The 23,831-nt window shown below is 40.4% G+C and overlaps 1 protein-coding gene across 6 annotated transcripts in view; it reads right to left on the reverse strand.

Annotated features, from left to right (window-relative positions):
• Positions 1–23,831, reverse strand: part of Ppig (peptidylprolyl isomerase G) — a 56,297-nt gene that overhangs the window by 20,218 nt on the left and 12,248 nt on the right. For 4 of the 6 annotated variants that reach the window (XM_045147217.1, XM_045147216.1, XM_004651932.2 and 1 more), the window contains 8 exons: positions 20,239–20,298; positions 19,697–19,775; positions 19,530–19,604; positions 18,959–19,066; positions 17,515–17,559; positions 14,965–15,052; positions 9,285–9,314; positions 9,058–9,197 (listed from right to left, as the gene is read on the reverse strand). In XM_045147217.1, the coding sequence (XP_045003152.1) occupies positions 9,058–9,197; positions 9,285–9,314; positions 14,965–15,052; positions 17,515–17,559; positions 18,959–19,066; positions 19,530–19,604; positions 19,697–19,757 (547 nt within the window). In that variant the 5' untranslated portion in view covers positions 19,758–19,775; positions 20,239–20,298. The remainder of the gene's footprint in view (positions 1–9,057; positions 9,198–9,284; positions 9,315–14,964; positions 15,053–17,514; positions 17,560–18,958; positions 19,067–19,529; positions 19,605–19,696; positions 19,776–20,238; positions 20,299–23,831) is intronic. The other 2 variants (XM_045147219.1, XM_045147218.1) reach the window with 1 other exon arrangement.

Here is a 23,831-nt window from a genome sequence, read left to right on the forward strand (position 1 = left end):
CAGTCTGTTGGGGTTGCCTCAAGGAAAAAAAAAAAGACACACCACAATTAGAAGTCTGTATAAAGTTAAGATTTCCTTTTGTTTGTTAGTTTGTTGTCAAAGTAGGTCTTACTCTTACCCAGGCTACCTGGAACTCATGCTGTAGTCCCAGGATGGCCTTAAACTCAGGGTAACATTCGTACCTAAGCCTTCTAAGTACTGACAATAAAGGTGTCAGCCACCATGCTCAGCTCACAAGGTTTTTGGTACTTAGGAGTCATCTCAGGGCGAAAAAAAAAAAAAAAAAAAAAAAAAAAGAAAAGAAAAATTTAAAAAATTACTATCTGGAATTGCTTTAAGGTAACAGGAAAATAGCTGAGCACACTCATATACCTTGGGGTTTAGGTCTAGTCTGGCAATACAGGTAGCTCAGAATGAAACAAAGGGGCTGAGCTGGAGAAATGGCACAGCAGTTATGGCACTTGCATACAAAGCCTAATGAGCAATGTTCAATCGCCAGTACCCAAATAAACTATGATGAACTAGATGGCATACGCATCTGGAGTTTGCTTGGGCTACAGGCCCGGGGCATACCCATATTCTCTCTCTCTCAAATAAATAATTTTTTTAACCCCAAACATACAGCCGGATGTGGTGGCGCACACTTTTACTCCCAGCACTCTGGAGGCAGGGGTAGGAGGATCACCATGATTTCAAGGCCACCTTGAGACTACATAGTGAATTCCAGGTCAGTCTGGATTAGAGTGAAACCCTACCTCAAAAAACCAAAACATAAAAATAAATAAAACCCCCAAATAAAGGGGTGAGGGAGATGGTTTTATGGTTAGAGGCACTTGTTGCATAGCCTGATGGCCTGTCCTAGTACTCATGAAAAGGTGGTCACAAACTGGCACATGCATCTGCAATTCGTTTAGAGTGGCAAGTGGCTGGTGTGCCCACACATACACAAACAAATGTGCAAACAAATAAAAATAAAAACATAGTAAGCAATTTGTATTCAGACTGGAAACTACTTTGTATTTTGTATTTTGCTCTCTTCTGAGACAAGTGCCTTATCTGCTGAGCTCTCTCTCCAGCCCACTAAAATTTTAAAATATGGCTAATAGGCTGGAGAGATGACTCACAGGCTTTAATTTAAGGTGCTTGTTTGCAAAGCCTATTGACCAGGACCCAATTCCTCAGTAACCACATAAAGCCAGATGCACAAAGTGGAGCCTGCATCTGGAATTTGTTGTAGTGGTAAGAGGCCCTGGTGTGTCCATTCTCATTCTCTCTCAAATAAACTTTAAAAAAAAATTAACAAAATATAGTAGGTATCATAATAGGAGGAAAAGATCATGACATCAAAATAAAAGAGACTGATTGAAAGGGGGAGGGTATATGATGGAGAGTGGAGTTTCAAGGGGGAAAGTGGGGGGAGGAAGGGCATTACCATGGAATATTTTTTATAATCATAGAAGTTGTTAATAAAAAATTTTTTTGAAAAGGAAAAGTGTGGTAGAGAGTGACTAAGTAAGACATCCAATATCAAACTCCAGCTTCCACATGTACCATGCACACAACAACAAAAAAAGATTTTTTTAGCTGAGTGTGGTGGTATACACTGTTAATGCCAGCATTCAGGAGGCTGACGTAGGAGGATCACTATGAATTCAAGGCCAGCCTGAAGATAAGTTCCTGGTTAGCCTGGGTTAAAGTAATACACCGTCTTGAAAAAAATTGTAGCCAGGTGTGGTGGCACATGCCTTTAATCCCAGCACTCAAGAGGAAGAGGTAGGACGATCGCCATGAGTTCGAGGACACCCTGAGACTACATAGTGAATTCCAGGGCTGCCTGGGCTACAGTGAAACTCTACCTCAAAAAACAAACAAAAATGAATTGTTTTGAGGCTGGAGAGATGGCTCTATGGTTAAGGCACTTGCCTGCAAAGCCTAATGACTGAGATTCAATGCCCTAGTGCCCATATAAAGCTAAATGCAGAGTGGCACATGCAAGTGGAGTTCATTTGCTGTGGTTTGAGGCCTTGGTGTGCCCATTCTCTTTGTCAGTCTCTCTGCTCTCTATCTCTCCCTGCTTGCAAATAAATAAATAACATTTAAAAAATTGTTTCAAATTATTTACATATCTTCAAGGTGAACAACAAAAAAACTAAAAGTAAAAACCAACTAAGAATCATAATGAATAAAGAATTAACAGCCAGGTGTGATGGCACACACCTTTAAAAACAGCACTCAGGAGGCAGAGGGAGGAAGATTCCCATGAATTTGAGGCTACCTTGAGACTACATAGTGTATTTCAAGTTAGCCTGGATTAGAGTGAGATCCTACCTCAAAAAACTGAAATAAATGAATAACAAGGAGTAGCACATTCAACCTCCTAGGACAGTTTATTTTAAACTGTGTTGTTTGCTTATCATCATACAAAATAATTTTCCAAATATGTTTCCTGACTTAAAATTAGGAGATGTGGTATAACTCATAAACCAGGTAGAAAACTTACTAATATGATATCAAGGTTGAAAATCAACTCTAGAACATCTGTAAATATGCAAGGTAAAGTCGACTTGCTCCTTATTTGGGGTTTATAAACCTTATATACCTATGAATTTCATTTGAGTCTCATTAGATAAAATAAACTTTCTCAAATGATCACTTATAGAATTTCATATTATGTCTCTTTTGAACAGTTCCTAAGTTTCACATCACATTTTACTTTCTACTAAAGGAGCCAATTATTTTCAAAATAAGGACACCGAAAGGGACTATGACTAGTAAATTAAGTTTCCAGTAGTCACTTTCACCTATCTAGCAGCACTTGTACCTTGACTTCACAATGTGCTTCTGTGAGTTGTTAGCTTCTTAGGCAAATTAGCTGAACCCAAGGCTGTGTAAACACTGGTTTATAGCTGGTTGGACAAAAGAACTGGTAAACAAACTGGGGTTTACAAATAGCATTTGAAGGAAGTGAAAGGAGAGGCAGTCTTGGGGATGTAGCCCTCAACCTGTAAGACTCCATGGAAGGCATTAGAAATGAACAGGATTAATGGTCTACAAATGCTGTCTACTACAGAATGAATTACTTGCTTGGTGGATATGACATGGGACAAAAGAATTTATACTACTGGTGTCAAAGGTGATCTTTAGGCTGGGCGTGGTGGCAAACGGCTTTAATCCCAGCAGAGGTAGGCAGATCACCGTGAGCTCAAGGCCACCCTGAGACTACATAGTCAATTTCAGGTCAGCCTGGGCTAGAGGGGTAGAGTGAAACTCTACCTCGAAAAACTAAAAAAAAGTGATCTTTAAGCATACCACAGAATAGTTCCGGACTAACACTGAAGTTCTGTCTAACATGTGTGAGGCCCATGTCACTAGCCTCAGAAAAAAAATCAAAATGCAATATTCAAAGTGGTTCCCACTCTATGAATACAGATTTTGTACTACAAAAAAAAGTCCAGGGCTGGAGGGATGGCTTAGTGGTTAAGGTGCTTGTCTGCAAAGCCAAAGGACCCAGGTTTGATTCCCCAGAACCCACGTTAGCCATTGCACAAGGGGGCACACACATCTGGAGATTGTTTGCAGTGGCTGGAGGCCCTGGCACCCCCATTCTTTCTCTCTCTCCCTCCCACCTTTCTCTGTCAAATAAGTAAATAAACAAATAAATGAATGCCCAAAAATCCTAAGATAAATAATGGTGAATTGGGACCATTTGTGCAAGACACAAGATTCATTAGATTCTTCCTTTAACTTGGTATTTTTTTTTTCTATATTGCAATTCTCTTTGGCTTTAAAAAAAAGTATTTATTTACTTATTTAAAAAAAGTATTTATTTATTTACTTATTTATTCATGGGGTGGGGCAAATAGAAAATGGATGCGTCAAGGCCTCCAGCCACTGCAAACAAACTTCAGACACATGCACCACCTTGTGCATCTGGCTTATGCGAGTACTTGAAAACTGAACCTGGGACCTTAGGCTTTGCAGGCAAGCACCTTACACTAAACCATCTCTCCAGCCCTGGTTTTGGTTTTTGACATGAAGTCTTACTATGTAGGTGACACTAGCTTCAAACTGTCAAATCTTCCTGGATCAGCCTTCTGAGTATTAAAATTACAGGAGTGAGCCGGGCGTGATGGCACACACACGCCTTTAATCCCAGCACTTGGGAGGCAGAGGTAGGAGGGTCACCATGAGTTCAAGGCCACCCTGAGACTACATAAGTGTATTTATTCTAGGGCAGCCTGAGCTAGAATGAGACCCTACCTCAAAAAACAAAACAAACAAAAAATTACAGGAGTATGCTACCATGTCTAACTTTATATTGCCAATCTGTATCCTACCTCTTCTTCTCATATGATTATCCATATATTGCCTGGTTGACATACTCTGCGCTCATATTTGTGTGTACTACGTAATAAACTAATGTACACACCTCCTGTTGTTTAGCTGAAACAGACTTTTTTTGGAGTGGGTTGGGAGGAGACTGTGTCACTCTAGCCCAAGACTTGTAACTCACTTTGTAGCCTGGGCTGGACTCAAATTCACAACCCTCCAGAATGCACCTCCCAAGTACTAAAACTATAGCAGTGTACTACCATTCCCAAGGGGACAGACTGTTTTAACAATTGCAATGAGAACAGCATGCTCTGAATTATGTCAGCTCCTAAAACACAGAAAATACAGTAATCAAGGTAGCAGTTTTCATTTTCTGGTGGTCTACATGCTATCCTCTATTCCCTTTGGACAGAATCTGCAGAGCTTCATTGAACTCTACAGAGGACGCTGGCTCTACCAGCCTCTAGTATTCTACCTCTGTGTCTGCTGCCAAGTTCTTTTTGACCCTCAACCTTCTCTGGCACTTTCAAACATCTATAAAACAACAGAATCTCTATAATTTTGCAATTACAAAGAATATTGCCCACATTCTGAATATTCTGGTGGGCTGAGATAATCAAATTTTAGAAAAGAGAATAAAAAAAAAAATCTCTGGGTTTTAAATATTATAACACCATAGTATTACACAGAATTTTCCATTTTTTGAATTTTTCTTTAATATTTTACTTTTTCATTTGACAGACAGAAAGGGAGGGGGGTGAATGGGAACACCAGGCCCTCCAGCCACTGCAAATGAACTCCAGACACATACGCCCCTTGTGCATCTGGCTAATGTGGGTCCTGGGGAATTGAACCTGGGTCCTTTGGCTTTGCAGGTGAACGCCTTAACTGCTAAGCCATCCCTCCAGCCCCATTTTTTTGAATTTTTTTTTTTTCAAAGTAGGGTCTCACTGTAACTGAGGCTGACCTGGAATTCACTCTGTAGTCTCAGGGTGGACTTGGACTCATGATGATGCTCCTACCTCTGCCTTCCAAGTGCTGGGATTAAAGGCGTGCACCACCATGCCTGGCCTCATTTTTTGAATTTTTATAAGAAGACGAAACTTAGCTGGTACCCTGAGACTACAGAGTCCAGGTCAGCCTGGACTTGAGTGAAAACCTACCTCAAAAAAACAAAACAAAACAAAACAAAACAAAACAAAAAAAAAAAAGGGGACTTCCGGTTAAGATGGCGGCGTAGGTACCACGCCAAAACAGCCTGGGGGGGGGGAAGACCAAAAAAAACTCAGCAAAATACACACTTTTACTAAAAAGTGAGGTGTATAGGAAGTTGAGGCGGCAGCGGAGAAGTGGAAGAGTTATAGAGCATCCAGAGCCTGCACAGCCGGGAACAGCGGCTCCGGGGCGGCTCGGCTACCCGCCGCAACCGCGGAGCGGCAGAAAACCGCCGGACTCTCGGCTCGAGCCGCAGGACAAGCCAGGTGCGGGATTTTCCCCTCACACCGCGCTCTCCGCAACTCGGGAAACGTGAGGGGAGAGCGGCAGCGAGCAACGGAGGGAGGAGCAGACCGCGAGGTAAAAGCACACGTGGAGAAACAATACAACAAGAACAGCGCGGCTCCCTCCCCTCCCCTGCCGCCTGAACCCAGCTCCAGCGAACACAGCAGCGGCCCGGGACCCGGCCACGCCAACTTGGGCTGACGGCGGGACCCAAGCAGGAGCAGAATTTGGCAGCAACTTCAGCGGCTCCAGCACCGGTACCAGTGGCCCCAGCAGCAGCGGACCCAGGAGCGGCAGCGGTGACAGATCCCGCAGCAGCGGCTTCGGGGTGAGCAGCAGCGGTGGACACGGCAACGGCAGCTTCAGCAGCGGTGGGGGCTCCGGGGGTGGCACCTACAACAGCTGCAGAGGCGGCGGCAGCGGCTCAGTTTGCCCCGTAGGAAAAGCAAGTGCCCAGCTCCAGAAATCAGAACAGCAGCCCGACGACCCAGGCAGCAACTTGACTGAGACCACAATCACCCAAGGTAACTGGGATTGCACCAGGGAAGGGTCTCACTTGGTCACAAGCTGACTTGGATACCTCAACAGACCAGAAATCTAAACCTCTTTGTTGATAGAGGATCTGGTCATTATAATAACTACTCTTGCATACATACTCGGGGCTGTTTTTGATGGAATGGGTACAGTGTTTAGCTAAATTTTAGAATCTACCAGTATATTATTCCACTCAGCCTGCTTGAATACTCCTATAGCAGGGAAACTCAACCCCTAAGAACATCTTTGTAGATACTCTGAAAGTCTTAAGAGCCACACCTAATACCTTAAGGTCCTACCCTGAAAATATATTACACCAAATCAATTGATACAGCTAAGAATACACAGCTAGCTAGAAAATCCAAGCATTAACTTAATCCAAGATGCAAAAATATATACATTATAACACAAGAAACACTAAAAAGCAAGACGATATAAATCCACCTAAAAGTATTAATGCATCAGAAATGTCCTCCAGTGAGAAAGAGTTAGAGGAAATGCCTGAGAAAGAGTTCAAAAGAATAATTATAAATATGTTCAAAGAGGTCAAAGAACACATGAAAACAATCAAAGAAGAAATCAAAGAGGAAATCAAAGAGGAAATCAAAGGAATCAAAGAAGAGGCAGGACACCAATTTAATGAAATAAAGAAGGCAATACAAGACATAAATAGAGAAATAGAAATAATAAAGAAAAACCAGTCAGAATTACTAGCAATGAAGAACACAGTTAATGAAACAAAAAAAAAAAAAAAAAAAAAGAAGACAACGACAGCACTGAGGAGGCTGAGGTGGGAGGATCTCCATGCGTTTGAGGCCAACCTGGAACTATATGGTGAGCTCCAGATCAACTTAGGCTAGAGTATCCCTACTGTGAAAAAACAGTAAAAATAAAACAAATTAAAAAAAAAAAAACTTGACAAGCATGGTGGTGCATGCCTTTATAATCCCAGCACTTGTAAGGTAGCGGTAGAAAGGTTGCTGTGAGTACAAGGCCACCATGAGACACAGTGAATTCCAGGTCAGCCTGGGTTAAAGTGAGACCTTACCTTGAAAAAACAAACAAAAAACAAAAAACAACCTTGAGGCTGGAGACATGACTCAGTGGTTAAAAGTGCTTATTTGTAAATCCTGTCAGTCCACATGAATGAACCCAGATAACCCATATAGCAGGCACAGAGAGACAAATACAAGATATCATTTACATGTGGAGTCTAAAAAATGGTGATGGTTATCAAGGGGTTAGGGGGAAAATATTAGGGAGGTACCAGTCAAAGGATAAGCTGGAGATGTAGCTACTATCATAGCACTTGCCTTGCCTAACACAAAGCCCTGGATTTTATACCAGAACCACAAAAAATAAAATATGCATATCAGCCAAATGTGATGAAACATGCCTGCAATCCCAATACTTGAGAGTCTAAGGCAAAAGGATAGAAAACCCAAAGCAGGAGTGTATAACATGACCCTGTCTACCTAAACAACTAATCCCCTCCCCAAATAAAGGATACAAAATTTCACTTATAAGGACTGAATTCAGGATAGCTGTTGTACAATATATTGACTACAATTAATACAAATGACTTTAAAAGGGCGTGACAGCCTTTAACTCCCCGTTTCCTCAGGGGGCAAGATGATTGCATATATGAGATCAGCCTGAGTAACATAGTGAGACAAAACCCCACCTCAAAAAACAGGGTGTACTCTGGCTGGGCACTTAGGAGGATCAATGTGAGTTCAAGGCCAGCTTGTCAGCATGGGATAATGTGAAACCTTACATGGAAAAAGAAAGAAAGAAAAAAGGAAGGAAAGAAAGGGCGAGCATACAACAAAAAAAGCCAGGTGTGGTGGTGGCACAGGCCTTTAGTCCTAGCACTTGGGAGCCAGAGGTGTAGGACGCTGTGAGTTTAAGGACAGTCCGGGTCTACATAGTGAATTCTAGGTCAGCCTGGGCTAGAGTGAGACCCTACCTCAAAAAAAAAAAAAAAAAAAAGGTAAAAGGGTGGGGCTAGGAAGATGGCTCAGCCATTAAGGTGCTTGCTTGCAAAGCCAAATGACCTGGGTTTAATTCCCCAATACCCACATAAAGACAGATGTACACAGTGGCACATGTACTTGGAACTCATTTGCAGTGGCTGGAAACCCTTGTGGTCCCATTCTCTCTGCTTGCAAATAAATAAAATAAAAAAAAATTTAAATAAGTACTCATAAAATTTAAGATAATTTAATACAATATAAATTATTATACCTATATTATTGAAAGTTTAATATAAACATAAAGTATTATTAAGTATAAATATTAAGTATATAAATATTTATAAATCCAAATACTAATAAAATTTAAGAGAACACAGTAGTACATGCACTTGTAGTACAAAGCACTTGAAAGGTGGGGGCATAAGGATTGCAAGTTCCAAACTAGCTTGGGCTCCATAGTGAGTACAAAGCCAATTTGGGCTATAGGGCAAGACCCAGTTTCTAAGCAAAACAAAACATAACACAAAAAAAATTAAGTATATGCTGCCACACTCCTTTATCCCAATCACTTGGGAGGCTGAGGTAGGACCACTGTGAGTTTGAGGCCAGCCTAAGACTAGTGAATTCCACGTCAGCCTGGGCTAGAGTAAAACCCTACCTCAACAAACCATTTAAAAGAAAAAAAAAGTTTCTTGGTGTTTGTACTTGTTCTTACCTTTAGATTTGGGAATTAACTCTCCACAACTGAGTATCCGTACCTCGGCAAATGGTTTGCTGGCTGCATCAGTTTTCTGGTTTTCTATTTCTCTCACAACTTCTTGACCAGAGATCACTTGCCCAAAAACAACATGATGCCTAAGAGTCAAGTAAAGATGACTAAATAAAAGCTTCTTATTTTAACAGTGACTTAAAATAACTTGTGAAGTAGTAAATAAACTTTACCCATCTAAATGAGGAGTTGGTTTCGTTGTTCTTTAGGAAGTCATCAGATAGAAGAATAAAAACAAAGTCAGAGAAAAACAAAGTTAGCATCTCTAAAAAGAAAAAGAAAATAAGTGCATTGGAAACACAGAAATCATATACTACCTTTATATAACAGAATCACAGTATCTTAGCCATCACAGAACGGTCAGTGTTAAACTTGTCATGAATACAAGAGCAACAGCTTGGGCTGGAGAGATGAATTAACAGTTAAGGTACTTGTCTGCAAAGCCTAAGGACTCAGGTTCAGTTCCCCAGGAACCACATAAGCAAGATGCACAAGGTGACTCAATTGTCTTGAGTTCATTTGCAGCTGCTAGAAGCTCAGGCATGCCCATTTTCTATCTGCCTCTTTCTCTCTCCAATCAATAAAAATATTAAAAGCGGGGCTGGAGAGATGGCTTACTGGTTAAGCACTTGCCTGTGAACCCTAAGAACCCCAGTTTGAAGCTCGATTCCCCAGAACCCATGTAAGCCAGATGCACAAGGTGGCACATGCATCTGGAGTTCATTTGCAGTGGCTAGAGGCCCTAGCGTGCCCATTCTCTCTCTTGACTCTTTCTCTGTTGCTCTCAAAAAATAAATAAGTATGGGGGGGGGGAATTACCATGGGATATTTTTTTATAATCATGGAAAATGCTAATAAAAATTAAAATAAATAAATAAATAAGTAAATAAAAATTATATGTAAGTAGAAGAATAGATTAATGGGGGTGAAAAGGCCCAAAGAGAGGTCAGGGGAAGAGATTCAGTAAAGGAAAGGTGGAGGGAGGGCTAATCAAAATCTAAGAGGATGCAAATAAATCATATGGAATCTTTTGGTTTCAGACAATGGAACATCAGGAGCCATAGATCATTGTTAGAAAATTTTCAGTACCAGGGATGGGATACCTCCAGTGAGTTGTTGACCAGGGAAGTCTGTGATGCCCCCAAAACATTATAGGCCATTGCCGAGGCCCTTGGTTTCCCACCAGAAATAGATGGTAAGACCCTATTGCTGAAGACTCCACATACTTGGGCTGCAAAGCCACTGAGAAATCCTGCTGGAACTGAGCTGAGAACCTCCTCCATGTAGACCAGCTGACAGAAAGCTGGAAGAAGCCATTTTACATGTAGTTCAATGGGAAAAAGAGATACCACCAGTGAAGATACTCAACAGTGGACACTGAAAGCCTTATAATTGGCCAGCCAGGCCAAATGAGCCAACAGGTGCAATAGTGGCACATCTGTCATGGTAGAAACCAACTGTCCTCCAACTGGACTTTTGCTCCATGGGGGGCAGTACATCCCTGATACTGAAAACTTAAAACAGGAGTAGTCATGAGCCCTAGGGGTATAATATCTGCTGATGTCTGGATAAGTATATATACTATGTTTATCAAACTGCCCAGTAAGCACTTCTCTTAATATTCATACCCTTATATTAACGCTACTCTCACTTTGGATAGAGAATCTTCTCTTTTCAGATGGCAGTGACCTTGGGATGACTCAGAAGGTATCATAGTGCTGGAAAGAAGTGACTGGAGTACTGAGTAACATCTCGATCACACCTTCCAAGGCTCAGGGTCTAATGCGGAAGAGGTGGCGGAAAGAATGTAAGACCCGAAGGAACATGCTCCTCCAGACACAAAATGGCCTGCATATTCATGACCTCACTGTGCCTGACAATACCTACACAAGACCATCATAAGAGGAGGAAAAGATCATGACATCAAAATAAAAGAGAGACTGATTGAGAGGGGGAGGGGATATGATGGAGAATGGAATTTCAAAGGGGAAAGTGGGGGGGGTATTATCATGGGATATTTTTTATAATCATGGAAAATGTTAATAAAAATTGAGAAAAAAGTATTTAACAAAAATAAATACATAAATCAAAGCCTTAAAAAATTAAAAATAAGCAAAATATTAAAAGCAATAGCTTCTCTTATACATTGCTAGTGGGAATGTTAAATGGCACAACTTGCTGTGTTGGAAGCTCCTCAAAAAGGTTAAATACATGGCATGGAGAGATGGCTTAGTGGTTAAGGCACTTGACTGCAAAGCCCAAGGCCCCAGGTTCAATTCCCTGGTACCTATGTAAACGACATGTACAACATGGTGCATGCATCTGTAGTTCATCTGCAGTGGCTAAAGGCTCTGGCATGCCCATATTCTCCCCAACTCCTACCTCTTTCTCTCAAATAAATGAATAAATAAATGTAAACACAGAATTACTGAATGATTTAGTAAATCGGTTCTTAGGTGTATCAAAGAACTGAAAATAGAGATTCAAACACTAATGATCATAGTAGGATCATTCACATTAGCTTTAAGGTAGAAACAATTTAAATGTCCATTAACAGATGAAGGCTAAACAAATGTTATATAGATCTACCACATAGTAGCATTCAGCCATAAAAAGGAAAAAAAGTTCTATTACATGCTACAATATGGAAGAATTTTGAAATATGCTAAGTGAAATTAAGACAGACACAAAAGAGAAGCATAGTATGATTCTATCCAAATAAATTTCTGTAACAGGTAATCAGAAAGCAGACTAAGTTACCAAAGGCAATGGGAAAGAAAAATACTAGCATCTGTGTGATAATGAAGTAATTATGGAAAACCACTGTGATAGTTTCAAAATGTAAGGCACATGACTGAACTACATAGTACAAACTGTTTAAATGGCAAGCAAATTTTGTATTACATAGTTCACAGCACAGATTTTAAAAAACATTTTATTTACTTACTTGACAGAGACAGAGAGAGAGAGAGAGAGAGAGAGAGAGAATGGGCACATTAGGGACTCCAGCCACTGCAAAATAACTCTAGATGCATGCACCCCTTGTGCATCTGGCTAATATGGGTCCTGGGGAATTGAACCTGGGGTCCTTTGGCATTGCAGGCGAACGCAAACTGCTAAGCCATCCCTCCAGCCCAGCACAGATTTTTTTAAACGGGCCAGTTGTGGTGGCACAAGCCTTTAGTCCCAGCACTCGGGAGGCAGATGCAGGATCACTGAGTTCGAGGACAGCCTGGGATACAGGGCGAGTTCCAGGTTAGCCTGGGCTAATGTGAAACTCTACCTCAGGGGAAAAAATTTTTTTTTAACTAAAGTGTTCTACAAATATAATACAGGGCTGGGGATAATAATGGTAGAGTGCCTGCCTAGCATTCATGAAGCTTTGAGTACTGTAATCCTTAACAGGTCATCTTTAACAACAACGCTTTTTGTTTTTTTTGGCAGAGGCTTAAATTTTTGTTCATTTCCATTATGCAAGGTATCTTTTTTTTTTTTTTTGATTTTTTGATTTTTTTTGAGGTAGGGTCTCGCTCTAGCCCAGGCTGACCTGGAATTCACTATGGAGTCTCAGGGTGGCCTCGAACTCATGGCGATCCTCCTACCTCTGCCTCCCAAGTGCTGGGATTAAAGGCGTGCACCACCACGTCCGGCAAGGTATCTTTTAGATAAACATATATCCTGCCATCAATTACCTTTTTCAGTAGGTGGTACCATCTTGTATATTACAAGTGCAGAAGTAGAAATTAGACAGGGCAATTAGGTTACCTAGAGACCATACAGTGCTGAGAGGGACAGCTAAAACTAATCTGATTGCTAACTTCTCTATTAATGCTACAGAAGAGGCCTAAATCTCTCTTTAGGAGACTAATGAAATATAGAATATCTATCCTCTATTTTCTCAGCTAAGCCAATTCAAGAATTACAGTTTGTACCTCTGGGAACTCTTCATTCCCCTCTCCATCATATACTCTTTATAATTTATGATGAGGTACTCTACATAAACATCTTATTTTTAAAAATACTTTACTTTTGTTTATGACAGAAAGAATGGATGCATCAGGTCCTCCAGCTACTACAAATGAACTCCAGATACATGTGCCGCCTTGTTCATCTGGCTAAGGTGGGTAATGGGGAATTGAACCTGGGTCCTTTGACTTTGCTGGCAAATACCTTAACCACTAAGTCATCTCTCTATCCCAACAGTCTACATTCTAAGACGCCAGTCGAAAACTCCAGATACTACTGAATCTACACATACAAAATACTGTGTTTATTCCTATTGTACACATACATGCTACAGTTTAATTTGCAAGTTAGGCACTATATGAGCTTCATAAATATAAGTAATACACTCTTTCCTAAAACAGCTTAGTATGTTATATTCAATATATGACAATGTGAGATCATATTATACCTACCCGATGAAATGAAAGAGGATGTGAATGGTGTAGGCATTGTGATGTATAGGCTACTATGTAAGGGTTACTTGAACCCTGCTACAGTGCCTTTGCAGTTCTAATAACCAGGAAGGCTAAGATAATTAATGGGCAGACAGAATACACAGCAAGGACACAATGGTGTAATTCATATAGAATTTAAAACTTATCAACTGCTTATTTGGAATTTTCATTCAATATTTCCAGACCACAACTAACTGTGACTAAATGCAAATATAGAAAGTAAAACTGGGGCTGCAGAGATGGCTTAGCATTTAAGGTGCTTGCCTGTGAAGCCTAAGGACCCATGTTCAACTCTCCAGATCCCACTTAAGCCAGACACACAAGGTGGCAGGTGGTGCATGTGTCTGAAGTTCATTTGCAGTAGCTAGAGGCCTTGGCATGCTCATCTTCTCTCTCTCTTTCTCTCTCATATTAAATAAATGAAAATAAAATATTTTAATATAAAAAAAAAGAAAGTAAAACTGCAAGCTGGAGAGATGCCTTAGTGATTAAGCCACTTGCCTATAATACCAAAAGACCCAGGGATTCCCCAGGACCCACATAAGCCAGATGCACAAGGTGGTGCATGTGTCCGGAATTTATTTTCAGTAGCTAGAGGCTCTGGGGTGCCCATACACTTTCTCTTTCTCTCTCATAGATAAGTAAAAAATAAACTTAAAAAGATCTGTTAAAAAAAAAAGAAAGATCTCTTTTACCTCACTAAGAATTAAAAAAGAAAGAAAAATTTTATTTAAGATGAGACTACTATATATAAATACGGGCTCTGATCCCTATTGTATTAAAATCTGATGTTATTATTTATTTTGATGCTGAAGCTGTCTGAATTTGGACAGTGTTAATGCCTTCAAGCCACCCCTCATGTTTTCTTGATTACCACTAATCATTTGAAACTTTGGCAACTCAGTTCAACCTCTGCCCTCAACAATTCTTTGTTCCCTCTCACTAAACAATCACCCTGTTTTATATACATGTGTGTGTTTATGTATGTATATTGTTGTTGTTTGGTTGGTTGGTTGAGTTTTTTTGGTTTTTCAAGGAAGAGTCTCGCTCTGGCCCAGGCTGACCTGGAATTTACTATATAGTCTCAGGGTGGCCTTGAACTCAGAGCGATCCTCCTACCTCTGCCTCCCAAGTGCTGGGATTAAAGGTGTGTGCCATCATGCCCAGAGACATGGCTCAATGGATAAAGGCACTTGCTTGCAAAGTCTGATGCTCCAGGTTTAATTCCCCAGTACCCATATAAAGTCAGATGCAAAAAGTGGCACATGCATCTGGGATTTGTTTGCAGTGACATGAGTCCCTGGCATGCCCATTCTCATTCTCTTTCTCTCTCCTTACAAATAAGTTTAAATTTTTTTCCTTAATGAGATGGTTTAGACCATAAATAACTTACATGAAGAACTGTGAGCCATTTGTATCCTTCCCTCTGTTGGCCATTGACAAGAGAAATTCTTTGTTGTGCTTAACAGCAAAACTTTCATCTACAGGTAGAGAAGTTTTTAGTTACATTAGAAATATGACCTTTCAAAACTCATTCTCTTTCCTCTTCATAATGCAAGTTTTTTTGTTGTTGTTGTTTTGTGTGTGTGTATTTTGTTTTTTCCAGATAGGGTCCCACTCTAGCCCAGGCTGACCAGGAATTCACTATGTACTCTCAGGCTGGCCTTGAACTAACAGTGATCCTCCTACCTCTGCCTCCCAGGTGCTGTAAAGGGGTGTACCACCACGCCCAGCAAGTATTTTTGTTGGTTGGTTTGTGATAGTGTCTTGCTATTTAGCCCAAGTTGGCTTTGAACTCACATTCTTCTCTCAGTCTCTTCAGTCCTGAGATTACAGGTCTGTGCTACCATGCCTGACTAGAAGTGCTATTTACTCCAAGATAGAACATAAATGTCAAAGTTAAACTATGAAAGCAAGAACCAAATATGAATCAATATCCTCCCCCATCTTAGCAGATTAAAACATTTTAACTTTTCCTTCCTACCACTGGGGATTGAATCCAGGGCCTCGTGCATACTAACCAAGGACTGTATCACTGAGCTATATTCACAGCCCAAAATATTTTAAAATTTCTATGCCTTGTTTGCCTACCATGCACAAGGCTCTGGATTCAATTCTCAAAATTGCACTAAACACAAAACATTATAACCATTTATTGGAACATAAAAAAAAAAACATTATAACCAAAATAGTAAGAGGGTGTTTTTAAGATTCTTTTCCATTTTATGTGTTTTATTCGTGAGAAAAGACACACACATAACACCAATGAGACTCATTAACTTAACCCCAGCCACAGCATCACTTACTACAAAGGAACTTACCTTCCACCCTTAGATCAGCATATAACAGCAAAGCACATGAAATTTGAAACAAAATTCCATTGAACACCAAAAGTAAAATAGGAAAACTATAGTCATTTCTACATTCACATGTTTAGAATTATCCAAATGGAATTCATATTTTTTTAATAATAAGAAGTTAAAGATGGGGAGATGCCTCAGTAGACAAAGTACTTGCCACAAAAGCTACAGAACCTAAGTTTAACACCCAGATGCCACATTAAAAAGCCTGAAGCCAGTGTATCCCAGCACGCTGATTACAACAGTAAAATGGGAGACAGGAACGAGTCCATCCAAGAACAGCTGAGCCAGGTGTGGAGGTGCATGACTTTAATCCTAGCACTTGGGTGGGAGAGGTAGGAGGATCACCATGAGTTCCAGGCCACCCTGAGACTACATAGTGAATTCCAGGTCAGCCTGGGCTAGAGCAAGACCCTACCTCAAAAAAATCAGACAGACATAAAAAGAACAGCAGAATAAGAAACTGTCTCAAATAAGGTATACAGGTAAAGACCAACACTAAAACTGTCCTCTGTTCCACATATGTCATGACATATATGCACCTGTATTCACATTCACACACATATACACACAAATACGTAATAAAATTTTAAAAAGTTCCAACGTCTCGCCCAATGCCACCAACATGGTATTCAGGCACTTTGTGGAGGTTGGCCAAATGGCCTACATCTCCTTCAGGCCTCATGCTGGAAAGCTGGTGACGACTGTCAGCATGACTGATCAGAATAGGGCTCTGGTGGATGGACCCTGTACCTGGGTAAGGAGGAAGGCCATGCCTTCCAAGTGCATGCAGTTTAAGAGTTCATCCTCAAGTACCCACACAGCGCCCACCAGAAGTATGTGTGAAAAGCCTGGAAGAAGGCAGGTATCAATACTAAGTGGACTACTACCAGATGGGCCAAGAAGACTGAAGTCAGGGAATGGAGAGCCAAGATGACAGATTTTGAAAATTTTAAAGTCATGACGGCAAAGAAAATGAGGAACAGAATAATCAGAAAATGAAGAAACTTCAGAGAGCAACTATCTTAAAAGTTTCTCCCAAAACACCACCCATGGCTAAGGTTGACAACACAGCTGCAGCTGCTGCTAAAGTAAAGCCCCAGCAAAGTAGGTGACAACTGCTGGCAAGAAGGGGGCTGTGGCTCAGAAGGCTCCTGTCTAGAAAGCAGCTGGTCAGAAGCCAGCACCTCCCAAAGGTCAGAAGGCTCCGGCCCCAAAAGCACCTACACCAAAGGCATCTGGCAAAAAAAAAAAAAAAAAGTGTGAGTGGCATTAAAAGGAATAAAGGTTCCTCTTGAAAGAAAATTTCAGACAGAAAACAGATTTGGGGAAACAATTGTATATTTTAGGAGGAAATACCACTGAAGTTCCTTCAGTAAAGGTTAAGACTGAGCCATGAAAGTTATACAAGCCAGACGTGGTGGAGCATGCCTTTAATACGAACACCTGGGAGGAGAGGTAAGAGGATCAATGTGAGTTTGAGACCAGCATGATTCCAGATCAGCCTGAGCTAGAGTGAAACCCCTACCTCAGAACCCCCCCAAAAAAGGTCAAAAACATTATGTAAGGCTAAACATTTTTACCTTCAAAAAATCCTCCATAAATAGATTCTCCTCCTCTTCCATTTCCTAAGAATGAAAAAACATTAGCCTTATAATCCAAGACAGTAAACACTTTAAAGATGCCATCAAATCAAAATACTTCCTACAAAGTAGATGCTGAAATACTTTTAAATTAACAGTAGCAAAGCATCATAATAAATTATAAGAAAGATCTCAAATTACATTCTCCTATACCATATGAGTATGACAAACCTATTCAGATTCATAGGGGAAAAAAGAGCTTTCAGATTATAATGAAAGAAAGTCAGGAATTAGTGCCATTATTTGTAAAAGTGTCTTTAAAAATACAGTTTTGAACCGGGCGTGGTGGTGCATGGCTTTAATCCCAGCACTTGGGAAGCAGGGGTAGGAGGATCGCCATGAGTTTGAGGCCGCCCTGAGAATACAGAGTGAAATCCAGGCAAGCCAGGACTAGAATGAGACTCTACCTTGAAAAAAAGAAAGAAAGAAAGAAAGAAAGAAAGAAAGAAAGAAAGAAAGAAAGAAAGAAAGAAAGAAAGAAAGAAAAACAAAAACAAAAGGCCAGTCTGTTGGACTTGCCTCAAAAAATATTTATATACTTTTGCTATTTTTAAAACTAAAAAAGCATAAAATTGATATAGTAGGTGTGGTAGTTTGAATAGATGGTCCCCAATATATTCAGTTTAATACTACTTTGTAGTTTGCATCTGCAGCCACCAGGCAGGAGGCAGTGTCACTGGATGGACCTTAAGGTGTGGTGGTGGGTTTGAGATTTTAATCTAAAGACATGCAAAGTGTGCCTAGCTGGAGTTCCTCAAGTGTGTCATGCTGCATGGCTTTTGGCTGGTGCTTCTTCTCTCTCTGCTTGGAACTGGGAAACCAGGCCAGCTTCTTCTGCCATTATGGAACTTCCCCTGATCTGTAAGCTTCAATAAATCCCTTCCTCCATGACTGTGACTGGTCTGGAAGTTCATCTCAGCGAACCTGAAGCTATCTGCTAGAGTAGGCCTATTTCCATAGTGGCAAAACCATACACATACATGGCAGACTGGAGAAAATACAGTGCTTGTTTTTTTTGTTTGTTTTTTTCAGGCTGGCCTCAAATTCAGAGATCCTTCTACCTTGGCTTCCATGTGCTTGTACTAAAACCATGTGCCACCAAGCCCAGAACAGTCCTTGTTTTGTACCCAGAAACAAACTTGTATCAAGGATCTAACTGGTCTAGAGATAAAAGACAGTGGCAGCCATGCTCAACTCCCAGGCACAGGCCCTGGGTTCAATCCCTAGCATGCGTGAGGGGAAGGGGAATATATTCTATGTATTTTCTTCTTTTATATGTATCCATGTGTATTCTATCAAAGACTACATAGAATGAGAAGCTTTTCTAACTTTGAGATCTTTTATATTTAACAACGAATATACATATGATTTATTCAAGTCTTACCTTCACTGAAATCACCACCCTGAACCATAAAATCCTTAACAACTCTGTGAAACAGACAACTCTTATAATGCAATGGCTTCTGAGTTGATTTCCCAGTCCCCTTTTCACCTGTAGAAAGATAGTGAAGTTCTATTAAAGCAAAATTATTATTAAATCTCTGTTGTGCCCTGTTAAAAGTACTTCCACTGGGCATGGTAGTGCACATCTTTAATCCCAGCACTCAGGAGGCAGAAGTAGGAGGATCTCTGTGAACTGAGGAAAACCTGAGACTATATAGTAAATTCCAGGTGAGCCTGGGCTAGAGCAAGATTCTACCTCAAAAAAACCAAACTAATAATTTTTCTACTCTTCCCACAGGACTGGAGTTACAGGCACAAAAGGTCATTCCCAGCTGTTTATATGAGTGCTGGAGAATCAAACTCAGGGCAAAGTAGGCCCTCCCAAGCCCTCATGCATACATGGCAAATGCTCTTACCCTCTGACCCACCTAATATTATCAGAGTAATATTTATAAGACTATATTTCTCTTATGACTAATATTTCTAAGAATTTAGGGAAAATGCAAACAAACCTGTACAAAGACAACGAAAATTTTCACATGTTTTGGGGCATACATCTGAAAATAATTCAAAGACAACTCTTCCGGCTGAAAAAAGAAAGCAATTGGTTTAAATTTATATACTAATTTAAAGTTTTAAATACTATCTATATGTTAATTAGGAACATTAGTTTTCTTACCAGGTTGGTTGTTAATGGCGATGTCAAAAAAACACCGGGGACGCTGGACCTTTATTCCCATGGTTACAATACTTTAAACCTGTGAGTAAAACAGAGTTTCAGGCAAGCCAACTATAACAGGTTTTTAATGAATATCTAAAAACCAAAACAATTCTGGGGTGCATAAACTATAAATACCAGTTTGAATTTATTTTTATATTTCCAAAATTCCGATTTTGAAAGATTAGTGTTGAGGAAAAAAAGAAATGGAGAGACAGGGAGATGACTCAGTGGTTAAAGATACTTGCAAAGTCTTCCAGCCTGGGTTCAAATTCCCAGTACCCATGTAAAGCAGATGTACAAACTGGTCTGAAGCACATGCATCTGGAGTTCATTTGCAATGGCAAGAGGCCCTGGCACAACTATACCTTTCTCTAGTAAATAGTAAAAATATTTTTAAAAAGAAAGGGCTTATTCATTACATATAGTAAATTTCTATTAATTGGCAACCCAAACATAAAATTGTATTGTCTATATGACAAATAAACTGACAGGAAAATTACCTTCGAAGTGGAGAACAAAACTAAGACACCAAGGACAACTGTTGTCTAATCCTTTCACTCCTAAGAAACAAAAAGTAAGAGCTCTGATTAAAATATGAGACATTGCATGAGCCCTAGGGGTGTAATGTCTGCTGTTGTCTGGCTTAATGTATATACTATGCTTATCAAACTGCCCAGTAAGCACTTCTGTTAATGTGCACACCCTTATATTAATGGTACTCTTACTTTTGTTTTAATAAAAGGAAAAGGGAAGTTGTTTTTTCTTTGTTGTTGATTTTCAAGGCAGGTCTCACTCTAGCCCAGGCTGGCATAGAATGAACTACATAGCCTCAGGCTAGCCTCAAATTCTCAGCAATCCTCCTACCTCAGCCTCTCAAGTGCTGGGATTAAAGGCATGTGCCACCACGCCTGGCAATTTTTTTGTTTTTGAGGCAAGGTCTCACTATGCAGCCCAGGCTGGTCTTGAATTAACAGTAATTCTTCTACCTCAGCCTCCAGAGTGCTGGAATTATAGGAATGGGTCACCACACCTGGCCTAAAAGTGGATTATTTTTTAAAATATTTATTTTTATTCATTTGTTTGAGAAGAGAGAGAAAAGAGAAAGATCCAGAGAGGAAGAGAATGAGAGAATGGGCACACCAGGGTCACTAGCCACTGCAAATGAACTCTAGACGCATGCACCGCCTTATGCATCTGGCTTACATGGGTCCTGGGGAACTGAACCTAGGTCCTTAGGCTTTGCAGTCAAGCACCTTAACTGCTAAGCCATCTTTCCAGCCCAAAGTAGAAAATTTTAATGATGACAATATGTAGTAGATACAAATAATGATCAAAAGCACATTAAGGGCCGAGCGTGGTGGCATACACCTTTAATCCCAGCACTCAGGAGGCAGAGGTGGTATACATGTCTGGAGTTCAACTGCAGTAGCTGGAAGCCCTGGCATGCCAATTCTCTCTCATTAAAAAAAAAATTAAAAAGTTAGGATGGAGACATGGCTCAGCAGTTAAGGCACTTGCCTGCAAAGCCAAAGGACCCAGGTTCAATTCCTCAGAACTCATGTAAGCCAGATGCACTAAGGGACATATGTATCTGGAGTTCATTTGTGGCAAATGGAGGCCCTGGTGCCCCCATTCTCTCTCTCAAACAAATAAACAAAAATATCTTTAAAAATACTACAATACTACATTAAGGTTTACATATGAGGCTACTTTTTATAGCATCACTTCCTTTTTTAAAATTATTTATTTATTTGTAAGCACAGAGAGAGAATGGGTGCATTAGGGCTTTCAGTCACTGAAAACACACTTCAGATGCATACACCACTTTGAACCTGACTTTATATAGGTACTGGGGAATCAAATCCAGGTCATTAACTTTGCAGGAAAGCACCTTAACCTCTGAGCCATCTCTCCAGTCCAAACCTTTTTGATCATGAGCAACAAAGCAAACATTATTATGCTAATATGCACAAAAGAGTGACATATTATGTAATAGACCTATCTACATAGCAGAAACCTACTACCAAACAGACGTTCTTCTGGTAAGACTTAAAAAGTTGAATTATAATATTTGGTAGGAGGCTGGAGGATGGCTTAGTAGTTAAGGCTTGCCTGCAAAGCCACAGGACTCAGGTTGGATTCCCCAGGACCCACGTAAACCCAATGTACAAGGTGTTACATGATTCTAGAGTTAGTTTGCAGTGGCTGGAGGCCCTGGCACATCTATTCTCTGTCTCTCTCTCTCTCAAACAAATAAAAAATAATAGTATGTGGTAGGGAATGACAGAATAAGGTAAATAGATAAAATAAAGCCAGTAAATATTAAATAACATCCAAACCAACAGACTATAAAAATGACAACTTTGTTCTCTGTCTCTCTGATCACTTGGGAATGTCCAGCTGTGGGTGAGTCTTTCCCTCAGCTGGGCCTGGGCTGACTCAGCCCAGGTCCAACCGGGAGGGTCCTCTAGCCCTTACTCTCCACATGGGATCTTTATCCTCTCCAACTCCCCAGATGGCAGATGCTCCTTGAACTTTCTTTTCTCTTTTCTTTCCATACTTTCCCCCCCCCCCAGGCCCTCCACATAGGATCTCTAGCCATGTGGGTGCCCTTCCTTGGCTCTACTTCCCTCAACAAATATAATTTAATAGTTATCCTTTGATTAAAAAAAAAAAGAAAAGACAACTTCATTTGCTCAGAAGAGACTAACTGAAATGAATATGCTTTTATGAAAATTACCAAATTTGAACTACAAACAAACAAACAGCCAGGTATTGTGGCTCAGGCCTTTAACCCCACACTAAGGAGTTCAAAGGTAGAAAATGTCTGTGTACTGTTCCTCAACACCAATAAAATTATGAAAGTAAGGTGTGGTGGCACACACCTTTAATCCCAGCACTTGGGCGGCAGATGTAGGAGGATCCATGAGTTCTATGGCACCCTGAGACTACATAGTGAATTCTAGTTCAGCCTGGGCTAGAGTGAGACCCTACCTGGGAAAAAAAAAAAAAAGGAAAGGAAGGAAGAAGGGAAAAACAGACAAAGAAAGAAAAAAAAAACAGCCAGGTGTGGTGGTACATACCTTTAATACCAGCACTTGGGAGGCAGAGGTAGGATAGCCATGAGTTTGAGGCCACCCTGAGATTACATAGTGAATTCCACACAAAACAACAAAAAACATGTGTATTATGTGCTCCCCCCAGACACAAAATGGCCTGGATATCCATGACCTCACAGTGCCTGACACTACCTACACAAGACCATCGTAAGAGGAGGAAAAGATCATGACATCAAAATAAGAGAAAGACTGATTGAGAGGGGGAGGGGTTATGATGGAGAATGGAATTTCAAAGGGGAAAGTGGGAAGAGGAAGGGCATTACCATGGGATATTTTTTGTAATCATGGAAGATGTTAATAAGAAAAAAATGAAAAGAAAAAAAAACATGTGTATTAAGTGGTTTCAGTAATGTGTACTCAGAGAATATGGACCATTAGTTTTCCTACAATGGTAAGGCAAATATGCCTTAAATTTTTTAACAAAGGCAACAAATTATCATTAAATTTCCCCCTAGCTGGGTGTGATGAAATATGCTTTTAATCCCAGTAGCTGGGAGGCTGAGGTAGGAAGATCACTGAGTTTGAGGCCAGACTGAGACAAATTCCAGGTCAGTCTGGACTACAGCAAGACCTTAAACCCTGAAAAAACAAAAGAAGGGCTGGAGAAATGGCTTAGAGGTTAAGGCACTTGCCTGCAGAGCCAAAGGAACCAGGTTCGATTCCCCAGGACCCACATAAGCCAGAAGCACAAGGTGGTACATGCATCAGGAGTTCAACTGCAGTGGCTGAAGGCCCTGGCATGCCCATTTTTTTCCATCTGTCTGCTTCTCTCTCATAATAAAAAGATTAAAAAAAAAAGAAAGAAAAATATATATGTATCTTCCTCTGGACAACCTGAGACTACATAGTTAATTCCTACCTTGAAAAACCAAACAAACAACAAAAAAAAGGTAGCTTATAAACCATCTCTACCATCACTAAAGTGCTATGAATTACTCATTACTAAAAGCTTACTAAATATTAATCATAAGATA

This window comes from Jaculus jaculus, chromosome 4 (genome assembly GCF_020740685.1).
Source record: "Jaculus jaculus isolate mJacJac1 chromosome 4, mJacJac1.mat.Y.cur, whole genome shotgun sequence".
Classification (NCBI taxonomy): domain Eukaryota; kingdom Metazoa; phylum Chordata; class Mammalia; order Rodentia; family Dipodidae; genus Jaculus; species Jaculus jaculus.